Source organism: Pseudonaja textilis, chromosome 1, assembly GCF_049901715.1.
Source record: "Pseudonaja textilis isolate UNSWEBS1 chromosome 1, rPseTex1.2, whole genome shotgun sequence".
Classification (NCBI taxonomy): Eukaryota; Metazoa; Chordata; class Lepidosauria; order Squamata; family Elapidae; genus Pseudonaja; species Pseudonaja textilis.
The window spans coordinates 266,459,767-266,477,652 of NC_141990.1; the positions used below are offsets into that span (position 1 = coordinate 266,459,767).

The window sequence follows — 17,886 nt, forward strand, 5'->3', positions numbered from 1 at the left end:
TCATTTATGAAGTCATATACATATGCACCCAGGACTGCATTTGTAGTGGTTAGAATGCTCCCTTTTGATGTGAGAAACAAGAGTTCAAATCCTACTAGCACCTACCTTACCAATAGAGGTCCTTGGGCTTCATCTGCCTACTTCAAACATAAGTGACATGAACTAGGAAAGTCACGCTGGCTCAGATGTGACCCGAAAAAACAAGATCTGCATCAGAAGTTGGGGAACCAGAATAGTCTGACAAGTGGGGAGCTGGAACAAACCATACATGAACAAGAAAATCTGGAATTGATAAAATACTATTACAGCAGTAGACCTAATGAGAGGAGATACATGAAACATCTGAGGCAACTATGGATGAACAGAAGAGAAACAGCCAGTTTATCAATGCTTCAGTTTGAGATACAACCACCACACATTATATCCCAGACTTGAAGACCTGGAAGAATAAGTAGATGTGTAACCAACACTTGAACCTGGAATGTAACTGCTACCCTTCCATTGCAGAGCACTGCAGCTGATAATAGGCAAACTAGCCCTAGTCATTTGAGAGGTTACGGGGCTCAGTGGAGATGTGCCATGCTAGAAGATGCCACTAGAGTCCACGCAGCAATAACAATAGAATTTAGCCTTAAAAACTGCTTTACAGCCTAAATGGTTTACAGAATCAGTATATTGCCCCCATTCTCATTTTACTGACCTCAGAAGGATGAAGGCTGAGTCAACCTTGAGCTGCTGGCAGAATTAGCTTGCACTATTGCATTCTAGCCAAGCCACCACGGCTCTATCTCTAACAATCACTACTACCACCATAATGCAAATCAATGTATATACTATAGCTGTTGTGAACCTGGAAATGCTTGGCTTCATAATCATGAAAAACAGCAATACATACCCCATCCCCAGAAAATGAAGTTAGTGGCTAAGATCAAGACAATTCTGGCAGGTTAGTCAGCTGGTGAAATTACTAAAAAATAAATAAAAGGGACTGCTCAATAAAGGGTCACAACATACGGCTAAGAGAAGCAGAGGCAAGAAGATAAACATCCTGTCCTGCAAAGAACCAACCAAGATGTACCCCCCAACTGCAGTGCAATAATAGTAACAGCACAGCCACCAACAGCAGAAACTGAATAGGACTGGAAGAACATATGGGAGAAAGAGAACAACACAAGGAAAATGGCTGCAGGATGTTGGTCACATTTGAAAGTGAATATAATACAGCTGGAGAAGTATAGAAGACAGCAACCAGAATAATGTATCTTTAATGTTCTACTTAAATAAAGAACTATTGTTTTGTAAATTACAATGATTCCAACTGGGAATCAAGTATATGATTGTTCTGTGAGTGAGATGGGTAATCTCCTGATTTGCTAAAGTCTGATTTGATGGCGGCTTCAGAAATATGTCTTGTAAAAAATAAGGTTACTGTTTTTTAAAAAAACACAGTAGACTTGGAGGTGCAGAATGACTACAACTGTCCAAGTGCTCTAATTTACATTACACTTAAATAAATTTGCATAATAAATGTCTCAGTCCTTATCCCCCAGTCTTGTATCCTTGTTTGAACAATGACTGACAAAACAAGATTCTTCGTTTATCAATTTTATTGGAAACAAAACTGTTGTTAACAAAGAAAAGTTTACCAATGTAGCTTAAATGAGCAACACAAAGACCGCCAAAGCTGCAGAAAGCATGGGATACAGGGGAGATTTATATACTATAGCACATTGGTACATTTAAACATTTTTAAGGTTGCTTACAAATATTTCAAATGGATTCCCTCATTTTAACTACATGGAAGCCAGATAATTTAGTTGATCTCAAAGCTAAGGATTAGCAAAGTACTAGCTATTAATAAAAGCTAAATCATGTTTTGTAGAACTAAGAAAAATGCCATTTCACAATTTAGCATTCATAAAATCACAAATACATTAAGCTTTTACTTACCTTGACAACTGAATATTATCCTCCATTATATTTGACAATTTACTGCTTCCAATACTTCATGTACCTCTAACAATTACTCTTTTGTACTGGAAGCCATATAGAAAGAACAATACTCTTGTATGCTATTAAAATAAAAACTTGGAGCTTCAGTAAGAGGAGCATGTCTTTAAATTTTAAGGGCATCCTCTACAAAATGACAGCGTTCTCATAAATGGATGAAATATTTTACTGAACTGCTGTATTGAAGATTCCTTTCTACTTGGAATATTATGAAAAATTCATTACCAGTCCAGAGCAAACTCAAAGTGGAAACACGCTTCTCAACCAAGAACTAACTTAAACTAGCATTCCAAAAAGTATCACAACTTAACCTGGTAACATTAAACATTTCTGAGATTTGCTATTTTGATATATAAATATTAGTGTAGTATAAGCAACTAATCATTCAAGATCAACATACTTTTCTGTGCACTATTAAACAGAGCTGCTATGTCCACCTTCAAATTTCACATTAGTAGTTAACTTGGTGGTTTATTGGTTGCTAAGTACAAAACAATCAATGTACAAAGCACAAAGGATTCCGAAAAGCAACACCAAAGTCTAGGTCTTAAATTCATTGAATATACCAATGAGGAAAACACTCCCAATGTGTCCTACTTTATTCAGCAAGGCCTCAACACAGTGCATAGTACAATTTGAGTAATTATAATTTGCCAATTTATTGTTTTTTGTTTTTTTTTACTGTTTACAATTTACCTACCTACGTACTCTTCAGATGCCTGTGCTCATTTGAGAGCACCCCCACCCACAACTTATTTAAGCTTGTAGAAAATGTGATTTGGAAATTAAACATTTATACATTTCTCAAAATATCTTTTTTAAGTACAGCTTTCAGCAGAACTTGACCTTGAGCGAGACCTCTTCTTTGGTGGTGGAGATGGAGTGGAATTCTGCGTGCCAGAGTGGTTTTTTTCAGAGCTTTTCCTTTCAGGTGTACGGCTTCGAGAGCCCCTTTTTTCTGGGGTGCGGCTTTTAGAACGAGACTTGCTGGTTGACTTAGAGGATCTTGCAGATCTGGACTTGCTGCGAGACCTTGAATAACTTCGAGAACGAGACCGGCTCCTAATAAATATTCAGCCATTAGTTTTCATTGTGTGTGACATTCTATAATTGGTCTTTGTGTTCACCAAATATGTTTGCGTGCAATTTCGCTTATCAAAGAATTTAAATCATATAGAAGTCTGAAGATCTTAGTCTTTAAAGGACTTTCTTTATAGTTTATTTCTTTCTAGTAATGCATTTACCGATAATCATGAAAAATGCAAGTTTCTCTCTTGATTTCTCTTTCAACTTCACTGGACTTACTGCTTCTTGAAGCACCAGGAATATGCTCCTCGGCTTATAGCCAATTTTTCTTCCCTAGTTTATTTCCAAGAATTACACATTTAAATTTAAATTTCAGCAAAGCACACAATACACGCACCAGTATTTAAAAAGAATTTTGAAATGCTTTGTTCTGCAACTTTAGCAGAATTCAGTAAATCCATCCATTTATCCGTTAACAGTAATTCCTCTGTCCTATCTAGTAATTCCATACACAACTCCAACCTAGTAAAAAAAACAAGTAGAAACTTCACATTTCAAAAGGGAAAGAAAGAAAGGTTTTCCTTCCCTGAAACCTGGGCATAGTGTGTTTATTTAAAATGGGCAACCAATACAAATCTCTTAATTTACTCTGGGTGGCTCACAGAGGATTGGAGAAGCAGCAAATTAGTTGCTTTCGTTTGTATTTTATGGATTATTCTCTTTCCTAAGTTTTTGAACAATACATTAACTGTTTATGTCTCATATCATTCTCTCTTGTAGATTTTGCCATACTTGCTTTGGCCAACAATGTACAAATGATGCTGCCTGAACTGTGAAATGGAGCCTCTAGAGGATTTGTGCAAAATAATACCAAATGAAAAATGACAGAAAAATTATGCTTTGGTAGAAAAATTTGGGGATACAATAAAACTGCTTCTGCAACATTCCTTGAATTATCATATAAATATTCCAAATTATTTTATTGCCATTCGTATTGTGTTTTTATCTAAAAAGATACCTGCGCCTTTTGCGATCTTCAATTAGTTTAATTCTACGTCCATTCAACTCACTGCCATCCAATTTATCCATTGCACTCTTCATATCACTGGATGATGCAAACTCTACCACACTGTTGATTCATTAGCAAAATTACAATAAAAATTATTAGTGGTGATAAAAGTATATTACATTTCTTCTTTCACAGAATTATAAAGACATTACTTGTCATCTTAGTTTCTCCCAACTCCAATACCTGAGCCTAAAATTTTACAATTTCAGAACATAACAGATGTGAAATATTTTTTCTGTATGTTCTTTAGAACTTCTCCATGGAAAATTTTCTGTTTTTAGCAAATGATTGTGTAGGAAACAATTTTTAAACAAGATATTAAAAGGAGTTGTTTCTCTCAGTGGTTTTCTACTGATTCTACATATAATAAAAACAGTTAACAGATTTTTGGGTTTTCTCATTAGTAACATTCAGAAAAAATCCATGATCCCAATACGTAGGATGCAGATCTGATCAGAATAAGTCTGTGCTGATTCTGGAATCTAATTTTAATAGTATTTTCAGTTATATTCTGGAACAAAGTTGTCTGTTAAGCAGTATGGTGGAAGGTCTGGTGTTTAAAGCCCTCCCAGCCTCAGTTGATGCAAAATGTCAACTTACCCTTCATTTGGATTGTTTCTGTGAGCATCCACAAAAGTAACTTCCCCAGCTTTCCTCATGAAGTCTTTCAAATCCTGCAGTAAGAGTTGAGGGTGCAGATTAGGAAATGAGCATTAAGACTCAAGATGCATTGTTAAACAGGACTTCATAGTTAACAAACTATAGCCAAATGTCATATGCTATAACTATGAGAAAAATTAAACTAATTTGTACAATTAAGACATACCTTCTATAATGCCTAAAGTATTATAACATGTATTTTAACTATGAATATATGCATGGTGTTATTAAATGCAAGCATTTGATTGCCTGAAATCTCAGTTCATTTGTATATTCAAAGTTTGCCTAGAAACATTCTATGTCCCAATCTATAAAAATTAAACGCAAATGTCTTTATTAAGTTAATGCTAAGATTCTGTCACAACCTGTCAAAAGACAGCATTAAATTTTTATGGCTTTTGTCAGTCCGTGCCACAACCTTAGTGTTATTTTAACAGAGACTTGCATTTAATGTAATTGAGACTTCGTTTATTTTGCAATGCTATGTAACTAAGTGTTAAAGACGTTTTTTAAAAAGTCGTTTATGCATTATTTCTTAACTTTTACAAAATGTCCCAATAATAGCTGACATTTTATAGCCAGAGGCTACTTACCATAACATACCACAAGTGTTCAGATGATATAAGCAGGTACCCTTAAGCAAAGAGTCGCTTGTCCAATAATTGCCTAGCAGTTCAAGAGGAACTCCCTTACATGGGAGGGGCAGAGGAATGGAGCATAGCAATGTGCTTCAGGGGAAGGTACCAAAGACCCTGAAAGCATTGGAAAGTCTCCGGAAGTGGCTCTAGAACCTGAGGTTGACCTGTGCTAGCCAATCGAGCTGTGAGCCAACCAGGGTCTACATCGCCATGATAGCTGTGTCATGGGTACCAAAGGGAAAACTCAGAACAGGCCAAGCCCTAGAAATTCAGCCACTAGGAACCCCAACCTCTTGGGTTCTTTCTCCTCCACACAAGAGAAACGAGGGCTAACCCAAAGCAAGGCTGTTAAAAGAGGTTCAAAATGAACTTGGTTAGAGTATATTTGTGAAAAAAATATACAAACAAAAAACCTAAAGTTGAACTAGATTATAGGATACCTCAAGTTATATATAGTGTTTAATAAAGTTCTGCTCAAATTTTACAAACTAGCATGTGAATCTAACAGTTCAAACATCTGAGCCTTCATCCTAATGCAAAACAAACTTGAAGAACAGACATTCTTTCAAAGCAGGATTCAATTATAGTATACTGAATACTCCAGTCAAAATTCTCCATAATAGTGAGTTTTTTAACAATAGAACTTTGAAATCAAGATAGGAGTAATTAATATACACTTGAACGAATCCTCTCAATATAAAGATTATAACATATAATGCAGTATGATGGCAACAGTAATTCAAATGATTTCATCATAGTAAAAGGTGTATTTAAACAACCCTTGCATAATTTTTAATTCATTAATTATGAAATAATTTATCTATAAATCTGATTATCGTATTTCAAATTTGATTACCTGGTGTGAAATTTAATTAAGCTGAACGTTAGCTCTATATATTTCAATGTCACAAGACATTCAATTATTTTTCTTCAGAAATTAGAAGGAAAATTGAAATAACTATATTAACACTTTTATTTAAAAAGTACTTTTTCTCATCCTAGATAGGTGGAAAACTTTTAGTGGGGGAGAAATAAGTTGTATTAGTGGGAAACTAATACCTTTAAACATGTCTTAAAATTCTAACTTAAAAGTTATCTTTTAAAAGCTAGCTAAAGATATTTTACTGAATTTGTGAACTTAAGTAAAGCCTTGCCTAAGGCATGATTGCTGACTTCTGTTAGCCAGGGTCAAGTCCTGGCTTTATGTCCTTTGCTAGTCACATCAAGTAAACACAATTAAGTACCCCTCCCATTCAAACAGGAGGGAAAGTGATTTCAAAGGACTATGAAACTTAATTTGTGTTAAGAATTACCCCAGGATTTTCCTCTTCCAATTATAATTCCTAAGATCTTACAAAGTGTATCTTTTGACAATCTCATACTATATTCCATTATGTTTTAATTACCCTAGGAAAATAGCAAAAATAGGTGGTTGCTATTCAGTCTCTCCTGTTTCAAAGGAAATTAAGCCAGGCAAACAAGCTAATTAAGAAATGGGGATGGATGCATTATAATATATTTTCTTTCTGCCAATAGCAAGCAGACACTAACATTTATCAGGTTAAAACATCTACTTTCTTTCAAGCACAGTATGAACTCAAAGACTAACTGATGTCTAGTAAATAATATCTGCAATAACTTAGTGTTTCTTATACAATTGATAATCTTATCTAAATCAAAACTTTTAATACCTTCCTTCAAAACAATTAGCTGCTTGCATCATGGAAGCAAAATAGATTTGAACAGAAAATCACTTTATAGTTTAAAAGCAATGAACTTTTAAAAAGTTGTTTACAAAGAAGAACCACACGGATCCCATCTATAATTTGTTGTAAGGCGTGGATCACTCACAAATGGGGAGGATGGCATTCACTTAACCTGACAAAGTGATTGTTGTGGTTTTTCCATGCATTTCAGCAGAAGTATAGTGCTTGATGTTGCCCAGTGAAAACTGTCACATTAACTGCTTCATACAATTTCTCTCTCCACAGGTAACCAAGAACAATTAGGATTTTTAAAGATACAAATACTAGTTCATAATAAATAAATACACACATACAAACGTGTCTGTGTGTGTGTACACAAAGTCCCAGAGAATCATACTAGATGTGACTGAACACAACTGCCAGAATATGGTTGTTAGTCATAAATAATCAAGTGGCTTTGCCCAAGGTTTATTTCTCTTATGTTTTCCTGCTTTTGCTATAAAATACAGAAAGGCATTTAAAAACCATCATGCCAGCAATAGCAAACAAAACATGCATACATTTCAGAAAATGAATTGTGAAACAATTTTTTTCTGGCTAAAATGTCAAAAAGACAACATGCTAAGTAGTAAAGGTAAAATTTCCCCTGTCCAGTCATGTCTCTAGGGGGTGATGCTCAGCCCTGTTTTTTAGCTGAGGGGGCCTGCATTATTCAAAGGCATTTCTGGTCATGTCGCCAGCATGACTATACACTGAGGCAATGGAACACTATTACCTTCTCACCAAAGTGATACCTAGTTATCTTCTTGAATTTGCATGGTTTCAAATTGCAAGGTGGGCAGGAGCTGGGTAGGAACAGGAGCTCACCCCATTATGCAGTACTTGAACTACCAATCTTCTGGTCAACAAGCCCCCTATGGTAAGTAGTATCAACAGGCAACTGAATCTGGTACTTGACAGGTGACTAAACAGGAGGAACGAAGAGGCTTTCTTCAGGATTAAAATAATAGAAGGACACCTCTTGTAGTTAAATATTACAAGTCACAGAATGCTGAATCTCAGATGCTGTGATAACAAATTAAGGGCTATTAACTTCATTCCTTATTTAAATACTAGAATGGATGCATACTGGAAATCAAATGCTGGGCTAAATAGGTGTGATTAATAGCATTCTTCTATTTTAAAATATTGCCCCTGGAAACCTTATCCTTTCCACTTGGGTTTTTATAAAAGCAACATTACATACTTAAATCTCTAAGCCTTCAGAGATTTTATTTCTTCTGCATCAGGTCTGTTAACCTGTGAATCATTTTTGCAGGAGTTGCAGATTATGTGCTTGCCATAACACTCACAAAAGATACAAGACAGCTTTTTTCAAACTACTCACTTTTCCCTGAATTTTAAGAAGATTTTATATTGCTGTATGTAATCGCTATAAGTTTCATATTCATGTCATAAGATTGCATACCTGGAAGATCAGAGATGCACCAATTAAACAAAATGTTTTTAATTTTGGACAGTGGGCTCCACAAAATAATCAAAGTTCCTGGTTTCTCCCAGGTGAATTTCTCATATTAGAGCAAGTGTAGCATGTTATGCTATTCAATCAAGACATCTGTTCTCCAAATGCTATGACCTATCTCTATGTTGACCTAAAATTATTGTGCAATATATTAAACTGCTAAAATCAATCTCTTGACAGCTCTCCAGTTCATACTTGTGCAATTATAATAAATCTTGATGTAACATCTTGGTTTAGAAGACTTCAGATGAATCAGAGAAACTTTGTTGATGTTATATGCTACATGCACAAAATATGTATATGTATTAAATCCCATCTGCTACTATATATGTGTGTGTGTGTGTGTGTGTGTGTGTGTATAAATAATGCCAATGGATTTAATAATTTTTTATTTTAATAGATAACTCCTTTTCCCCATTAGTCTGTTAAACTAAGGGTTTAGTTTACTTCCTTTTATTTGTTTTCCTTCCTTGAGATAGTGGAAAACCCTATTTAAAGAACAGATATTGAAATTTATAGAGTGAAAAATGTTTCAAGGCAGATTTTTTATTGTAAACCACCGAGAGGTGGCAGTGAGACTGGCAATGTAGAAATTTGATTGCTGTCTCTTTCAATCATTTTTGTACACTTATACAAAAAGGACATAAAAATGAAGTTCAATAACAATGACGGCCATATAATGACATGTGAAAAATGTATTAGCATTGTATTAGTTTATGTATAATATAGTTCTTCATACAGGCTAGAATTATAGAAATGTTGGATAAATTCTAAACAAAATTGGTTAAAAGAGCTGTAGTGGTTAGAATGCAGTATTGCAGGCTAATTCTGCTCACAGCCAGGAGTTTAATCCCTACTGGCTCAAGGTTGACTTAGTCTTCCATCCTTCCTGAGGAAAATGAGGACTCAGATTGTTGGGGACAATAATGTTGACTCTAAACTGCTTAGAGGGAGCTGTAAAGCACTATGAAGCAATATATAGGTCTAAGCGCTATTGCTATTAAAATACAGATTTACAATTTACTGAGTTGTTACTTCTGCTCTATTAACATCTATTCTTTCAATCTAGCATAATACAGTGCTTTTTTTAAAAAAATCTGGAAATGTATACTTTTTAATACATTGACAACAGAATTTATGCTGTAAGAAGCACATAAAAAATAGTACGTAGGGAAGAATGGCTTAGTAACCTGAATGCTATTTTTTAAAAAACTTAATGGGAGAATGAAATGTAACATATAATTGTTTCCAAACTTGTTGAGAGGGGTATACAGTTTGCTAAAAAAAAAAAAAAGTTTTAAGGAATTCGAAACAGTTGCTAAAGGCCAAAACAATCCCATTAGTAATATACCAATTCAAGGACACCTCAGAGAAAAACAAACTTGTGGTCTAAACTTTCACTCCCAAATGAATATCCAAAAACAACCCCAAACAGTTTATTTCACTGACAATACTTATGCCCAAATACATGCACAAATTGGATATTTAAAATCATGTTAGCTACTCACTGTAAGCCACAAGTCCCTTTCAGAATACAGATAACATAATGCACGAAACATCCTGCATTAGAACATAACACAATACTTTTAAACAGGTGAATAATTCTGTTCATTCTATTGAAGCCAGATATAAAATTGGAAGCAACTTGCAGTTTTATCTCTCTCAATGAGACCAGTCTTTTATTTTTTCATTATACTGGATGTTTAAACATTGAGAGCTTTTTATTCTGACAATCTTATTAGGTGAAGATTTCATTTGTCTAAGAAACACTAATCAGCAGTTTTAAAAATATATGCACTGTTTGCTTGTTGGTAATGCAAATGAAAGAACTTTAAGCCTCTTACTTTAAAAAAAGGGGCTAATGCTTTATGTTACCTCTTTTAGGAAACCAAAACCTATCCTTTTAAAAAAAACATTGTTATTTAAAGTAAATGCCAACTCACCTGCCAGCTGACCCGTGAAGATAGATTCTCAACTATAAGTCTGTGTTCAGTACGAAGAGGTGGACCATACTGACTACAAATGGAAAACATTTCCTGTTACTCTTTTAACTAAATTTCCAGCAGAAAATTTAAACACTTTCTACTTTTGTCAGATTTTTTCTCTTCAAAAAATTTCTAAAATGGCTACTCTGTATTTAAATAATAAGAACAGAATTGTTACTAGTTTACATTATGAAAACAAGCAGAACGACTTATGACTACCAATCTCCCAATTATGTGATTGCATTTTGGATAATTGGCAACTGGCTCGCATTTACGACTTGTTGCAGTGTCCTACGGTCACATGACTGTGATTAGCAAGATGTTTTTGCTGGTTTCCAACCCCCCCCAAAAAGCATATTCAAAAAACTTGATATACTTATTGATCACAAGGTTTACTTACAACCACCTGATTAAATTTGCAATCATTACAACTGTCATAAAATCAAGTCTGGTCACATGGTGCCTCAACTTAGGACTGCAAGAATTTGCAACCAAAATTTTGGGCTCCATTGCAATCATAAGTCAAGGACTACCTGTACAACATTTAAGTATAGGTAGTCCTCGAGTTACAACCCAAATTTTATGTTGCTAAGTGAAACATTTGTTAAGTGAGTCTGCCCCATTTCACTTTTCTTGCCACAGTTAAGTGAATCATTGCATTTGTTAATAGCAATAGCACTTACACTTATATACCACTTCACAGTGCTTTACAGCCCTCTCTAAGTGGTTTTACAGAGTCAGCATATTGCCCCCAACAATCTGGGTCCTCATTTTACCCACCCCGGAAGAATGGAAGGCTGAGTCAACCTTGAGCCTGGTAAGATTCAAACTGCCAAATTGCAAGTAGCCGGCAGTAGCAGAACTAGCCTGCACTCTAACCACTGCACCACCATGGTTCATGTAACATGGTTGTTAAATGAATCTGGCTTCCCCATTGACTTTGCTTGTCAGAAGTTTACAAAAGCTGATCACATGATCCCAGGACACTGCAACCATCATAAGTATAAACCACTTGCCATGCATCTGAGTTTTGATCATGTGACCATGGGGATGCTGCAAAAATAAGTGTGAAAAACTGTTATGTTAATTTTTTCAATGCTGTTGTAACTTTGAATGGTCACTAAATTAACTGTTGTAAGTCGAGGACTACCTATACTGAAAGCTTTCATATTGAAAGATATCACCTAATACAACAATTTCCAAGGAACTATATCTTTTGCACAAATAATGAATACATATAAATAAATCAGCCCCGAGAGGATAAAGTTGTGGGTTATATGTGCTTTTCAATAAGCTGCAGTAAGCTCAGGAACTACTGAGTCCATTGACATTACAACAGCTCTGCTACTACAAGAGCTGGCTTGTTGCCATCAACCCCCAAGGTGTTATAAAAGAAGTGTATGAATAATTGAAGCCTCCACATTTGTTTATTCAGTCTTATCTTAAAAGTGATCGCTTTGTCATATCAAAACAAATGCAACAATCAACATTTTTGGGAGAATTAAAGAGGCAATTTAGTTGCACACAATTTAATTTGCATACCTCTAAATGCCCCCTTTTTCAGAATATCCAGATCTTCAGAGCATTTAAACAGAAGTTTCAGAATCCCCCAACTGGCAGGCTGAGGCATTGGAAATAGTAGTCTCTTCTTGTCTGGCACTATCTGTCATGAACGTTACTACCATGCCAGATACCCATGAAAATCAGTCACATATCCTACTTTAAAAGTTCATTTTTAGCCTGGACCTTGGATCATTCCTACTGCAGCAATAGCACTGCATTAAAAAAAAGAGAAGCTGAACAGGACATTTCAATATGCAAAAGTACAAATTCTCAATGTTTTGTACTTGTGGTTGGCAAGACATTTGCCTCAGAATGTAATGCAAAAATACAAATGTTATATGACTTAGAATAACTTTATTGTCACTTTGAATGTACACTACTAGGCATACATTAAAATAAAATTTCATTATATTTTATATAACCATCAATGCAAGGGTCTGAATATGTACTAGCTACTTCCAGTAATAGTTTATACCAGAGAATCTGAGAAATGTGAGTTATTTTTTAAAGATACTATCAATACTATAATTCTTCAATAGATCCTATATGTTTCAAAAGAAGCATTACTTAAGATCTCAAATTTCAGTTTGCGATAGTCCTAGGATACTTTTACAGCTATATTTTTCAAACATAGTCCAGCTGCCCTGCAACTTAAAATTATAGACAACCCAGGGCACAATACAGCTTACAATAGCCGTTCTATTCAATGATGCTCATACAAGAACAAGTTTTACAGATTGAAATTTAAACTTTATGAAATCCAAATTATAAAACTCTCCTTTCGAGACTGAATAGAAGCTGAGAATAATTTGTAGAAACAATTATGTGCAATCTGTAAATACTTCAGACAGTTACAAGCAGTAGCAGTAACCTCTCTTTTCAGTGTTGAAATTATTTGAAACTAGCATCTTCAACCAATAAAGTGCATATACCAAAAATTGTTTGCAATTACATTAGCATGGAGTTACAAAAATAAAAAGATGATTTTACTGCCTTACTGGAGAAGTATCTTAAAATGTATCTAGAAGTATCAACTATATTACAATCCTGAATCTAAGGACTGAGATATTTTAAAACCACGTGTAACAGTAAACGAAATTTCCTTCTTACCTAGATCCACCCGCATAAGACTGGTAATAATTGAACCGTTGTGGGTATCTGCCCCTACCCCCTCTTCGGGCTCTGGCATGTTCAATTGTAACCCTATTAAAAATAAATAAGTTTAGTATTTCAGTCTTTTTCTAGTGGAAATGAATACATTAAACAGCCAAATATGATGGTGATAATTTTGAACAAACTTAAGAACAAAAGCAAATTCTTGTTAACTCAGATCATTACAATCAATAAAATCTCTCACTGCCTAAATTAAGGTCTTCAGACATTTATAACTGAAAAGTAAAAAGATATGTAAGATGACTAAACAATGTACAGTCATTTCTACAGCATTTATTTAGTTGGGAATTGGCCAAGAAATTAGTTGAAAAGCCAATTTCCTAAATAGCATATTACTCCCCAACTTTTCCATCAAGGTGTACACAGAAGACTTTGTGGGGCGGTGGGAGATTCTCTACTGTCTATAAGAGAATAAAGATGATCCAGTAGGGAGGCATTTCTGATGTTTCTTAATTTACCAAACTTCTGCACAAGTGAATCCCATTTGTGTTTAAGAACTTCTAGGGGATACCTCTAAGACCTGAAGTTGTCTGTATCAGAGAAGTCATACATCTCTGATATAAACCAATATTGCTTTGGGCTGCTTCAGAAAACTGAATATTTATTAATTTTACAAATTAATAAATACAAATATACTATGTTACAATACACTATGTGTTTGTCTCAAATATAATCTGAAATCTTGCCTATGACACTTTATTCATTCTCTTTCATTAATCTTCTGATTTAAGACTTTGTGTTTCAAAATTACTTCAGATTGCTTTTACCCATTCAAAAAGTTTTTAAAAATATCTTTTGATTCTCAATTATTATTCCATAATTTCTGTGTAAATTTAATTGGTCCTGGTAAACATACTGCCTGACTGTTCATTTGGGATTTTTTCCATATTAATTGGCATATATGGTGTTGTCCCTTTTTATTCAATTCTCTCAATAACTCCACAAAGTACATTAGAATGAAACAAAATTTTAAGTCAGACTTGCAATTGTACTGTCATATGACTTGAGATTAAAGAGTACCTTTCATTACACAGCTCTTTGCCATTCAATTCATAAACTGCATCATCTGCATCTCTGTGATCCTCAAATTCCTAGGAAAGCAAAAAAATGAAACAAGTAAAATATTTTTGCTATTAAAAATTCTAGTAGCTATTGCTCTGGTTATTATTAGAGCTGTAATTTAAAATTGCCTAACTCTGATTTTAATTCCTGGGATAATTTTTATCCATTGCATTGTATCAGGTGGAGAATTGAGATGTCTCCACATTATGGTCACAATTCTCAGCATTCCTCCCTATTGGTATAAATGTACCAGTCTGGTAGTCCTTGCTTTTTGACTACCTCACTTAGTGAAATATTGTTTTTTTTAAAAACTTTGCAACCAATCTTACATTTACAACTGTTATGGTGTCCAATATATGTGTGCATTGCTACTGGCTTGCAACAAAGTTAGTAGAGAAGGCAGAAGTAAAATCATAAGTCATGGTCATGTGATTTTTCATTTAGTGACTAAAGGGGAACTGAGGAACTGTCATGGTTACATGATTTTCTCCTTAGCAATCAAATTGACCCAATTGTAGTCACTAAGTGAGGGCTACTTGCATAAGATATAGTTCAGAAAAACATATACAGGCTCCTTATGCTTGATGCAGACAGTGCTGTCCTTTTATATGACTATATCTGAAGGAGGGAAAGATGATGGAACATGCAGTTCCACACATCTGGTGTTCACCAGGACTGAAAAAGCTGCCAGTGATTTTTTTTGGAAAAATATATTCATTATAAGTAAATAAAACAAAATATACCTTATTTATATATCTAGAATATGCAAGGATTTCACACCAAAAGATTCAAAATAACGTTCTACTAAATCCTGTAATTTTTCATACTAGAATGTTTGAAAATTTCTAAAAATATTGGCATTGTCCTTAACATTTCACCAATAAAACCCTCTTCATAATGTTTAAATAAATTTTCAAATACTCAAAAAAGTCATTAACAGAATTTCATAATATAATTTTAACCAACTTTTCATGTTAGGTTTTTATATAAATGGTGACCAAAAGCTATAAGTTATTTAAAGATACAACTACTTGCAGCCTCCATCAACATGGAAGGCTAAATGTAAGGGGATCCTCCGCTTGGAAGAACTGCTCAATTTGCCCATTTTCTTTTCCTTTCAGCGATGAGAGAAATTATATGACATTCTCAACATTAATCATTAACTTTTGGTTCTCTGATTAGCTGCAATAATATGCAGCAAGACAAAGTGTCAAATTTATTGTTGCCTACAATGGAGGAGCTTGATTAGCTGTTTCTGTCTTAGCAGCAGAAAAGACAAGTGCATATAATTTAGTTTGTTTGTTAAAAACATTGCTAACAATGTATTTTTCTTCTCCAGTTAAAAGTGGGACAGGTATGCACTTCTATCAGCAATGAATGTATTTTTTATTTTTTTGAGAGAATGAAGAAGTGTGTTGGGTTTCTTTCTAGCTTTATCAATTTTTAACAGTATTATGGAGAAAAACTGTGCAGGAAATACAATTATGGAGACTCTTCTACTGCTTTTCTAGTTCATATTTTCCAAAAAAACCTGCAGCACCAATGTCTGCCCTTTCTCATTTCTTAAAAAGGGTTTACTGGAAAAGCATGTATGGAGGACCCAGAATGAAAAAATAGTTACAAGAGAAAAAAGAATATATGTAGTCCTTTGTGCTCTCAGTTTGATTATTTGCCTGCACACATTAAATTATCCATTAGGTAACATCTAGTGATGTTGGGTTGCTCCCTGTTTATATACATTAGCTTGCCCTGCCAGTGTTGGTGGGCATGTGGTTTTCTCCTTGGTAATTCCATGATTAGGGTATTGTTTTAAGCCTATTCTTGAATTAAAAAGCTGAGGCTGCAACCAGAGATTTATGAGCAAGTTACAGCACAGACTACACTCTAAGGGGATGTTGACAATACCAACTATAAATAAAAGCAGGTATCAAAGCAAATGAACACATATATAGTACTTCACCATACATATTACCATATGATATCGCTCCATTAGCTGCCTAAAACAGAAAATATATCTGAATATACTTACCACAAAACCAAAGCCATTTTTGAGATTAATCTCACGTATACGGCCATATCCTTTGAAAAATTTCTCTACATCTCGTTCCCGAGCATGGGGGCTTAAACGCCCAACAAAGACACGACAGCCACTCATTCTATTCCAAGCTGCAAAAAAATATAAAGTTCAGGAATTCTTGTTAAAACTGCTGCTTAATTAAATCCAAGCTCAGGGGTCTTTAAAATATTTTAAACCATGTTTTTTGGGGGGAATTGGTCTTGTCTAAGTCCCCTTTGCTCAGCCAGGAAGCCCTATGCCATTTCAGACAAACCATTCATTGTCCAATCTCTTCTTCTGGTGCTGGAGCATCCACAACTTCTGGAGGCAAAAATTGTTCCACTGATGAATTGTTTAATAACTGTCAAGGAATGCCCTGGATTTTTTTTTCCTGGAACCTGGATGCAATGTTGTCAAAAACACATCTGATGGACCAAGAAGCCTACGACAAACTCTAGCGAAAACAGATGATCCTGTCTTTTCTATTCTTACCCCAATTGCTACTAGCATGAAGCCTGCAGACATCTTTCCAGGTTCTTATATTATATAACCCTTGGATCCCTCGGTAAGCGGCTCCAAAATAAACAGGGAAGTTCCTAAATCATCCTAACCCCACTTAAAGTAAACACACTCCGAGGGCCAATTCCCACAAGACCGGGTAGTCACCAAAAAAAAAAGAAAAGAAAAAAAATCATCTCCCCTTCAGAGATAGCCTTCACGGCTGTAGAAAAACAGGGATAATAAGTGTTCTTTTTAAAAAAAATTTAAATAAGGACATTGCTTATACAGAGAAAATGCAAGCGTTCAAAGAGGAGAATAATAGAGGTCATTAAAAATCACCTCTGCTTTCGCCGCCTTCTCCAGACTTCCTCTTCAAACAGAACTGGACGTTAATCGGCTCGGTTTTAGAGAGGCAGGAGATGCGGGGTGCACAACTTTGGAGGAAAGCGACACCGGCCGGAGGAGGAAACGAGGAAGGAAGCTCAAGAAAAGAAAGGAAAACGAGGGGGGAGGGGAGGGAGGGAGAGGAAAGGGAAACTTAACGGCAACCGTGACGGAGGCGGAAAGGAGAGGCTGCTGGGGGAAGGAAGCTAAGACCGGACTGAACAACCGATAAGGGAAACAGCCCTGAGCCTGAGCCTCAAAGCCACCTGCCGCTTTCAACGGAGCCATTTAAAATCGTCACCCTCAGAAGTTTCGCCCCGACTCACCTTCGCTTCTGCCTCCGCTCTACCGCCTGAAAGGAGACCGACGCTCACGGCAATGGCAGAGCGTTTTTCAGGAAACTCGTTTCGCCCGTGCGGAACCGCAAACGTTCACTTCAGTCCGCCAGAGAAAATGGCGGCGCTACTTCCCTTAAGAGGAGCGGCAACGAGGCAACGGCGCCTGCGCAGATTCTTTAAACTCCGACCCGCT

The 17,886-nt window shown here is 35.4% G+C and overlaps 1 protein-coding gene across 1 annotated transcript; it reads right to left on the reverse strand.

Moving 5' to 3' along the window:
• Nucleotides 1-1,589: 1,589 nt before the first annotated feature.
• LOC113441650 (serine/arginine-rich splicing factor 5) lies at nt 1,590-17,853 on the reverse strand. Its single transcript, XM_026708772.2, has 8 exons — nt 17,682-17,853; nt 16,444-16,580; nt 14,373-14,443; nt 13,290-13,382; nt 10,575-10,647; nt 4,706-4,779; nt 4,055-4,165; nt 1,590-3,072 (listed from the first exon to the last, which is right to left on the reverse strand). The coding sequence occupies exons 2-8, from the start codon at nt 16,567-16,569 to the stop codon at nt 2,829-2,831; spliced, it is 792 nt and encodes a 263-aa protein (XP_026564557.1). The 5' UTR covers nt 16,570-16,580; nt 17,682-17,853; the 3' UTR covers nt 1,590-2,828.
• Between the last annotated feature and the right edge of the window lie 33 nt (nt 17,854-17,886).

Bases quoted from the DNA above. Each gene is read 5' to 3' on its own strand.
- LOC113441650 (XM_026708772.2), bottom strand. From the start codon at position 16,569: ATGAGTGGCTGTCGTGTCTTTGTTGGGCGTTTAAGCCCCCATGCTCGG. The intron at 4,166-4,705 runs GTAAGTTGACAT...ATGAATCAACAG, and splicing joins AGAAACAATCCAAATGAAGG to TGTGGTAGAGTTTGCATCAT. The intron at 3,073-4,054 runs GTATCTTTTTAG...AATATTTATTAG, and splicing joins GAAGATCGCAAAAGGCGCAG to GAGCCGGTCTCGTTCTCGAA.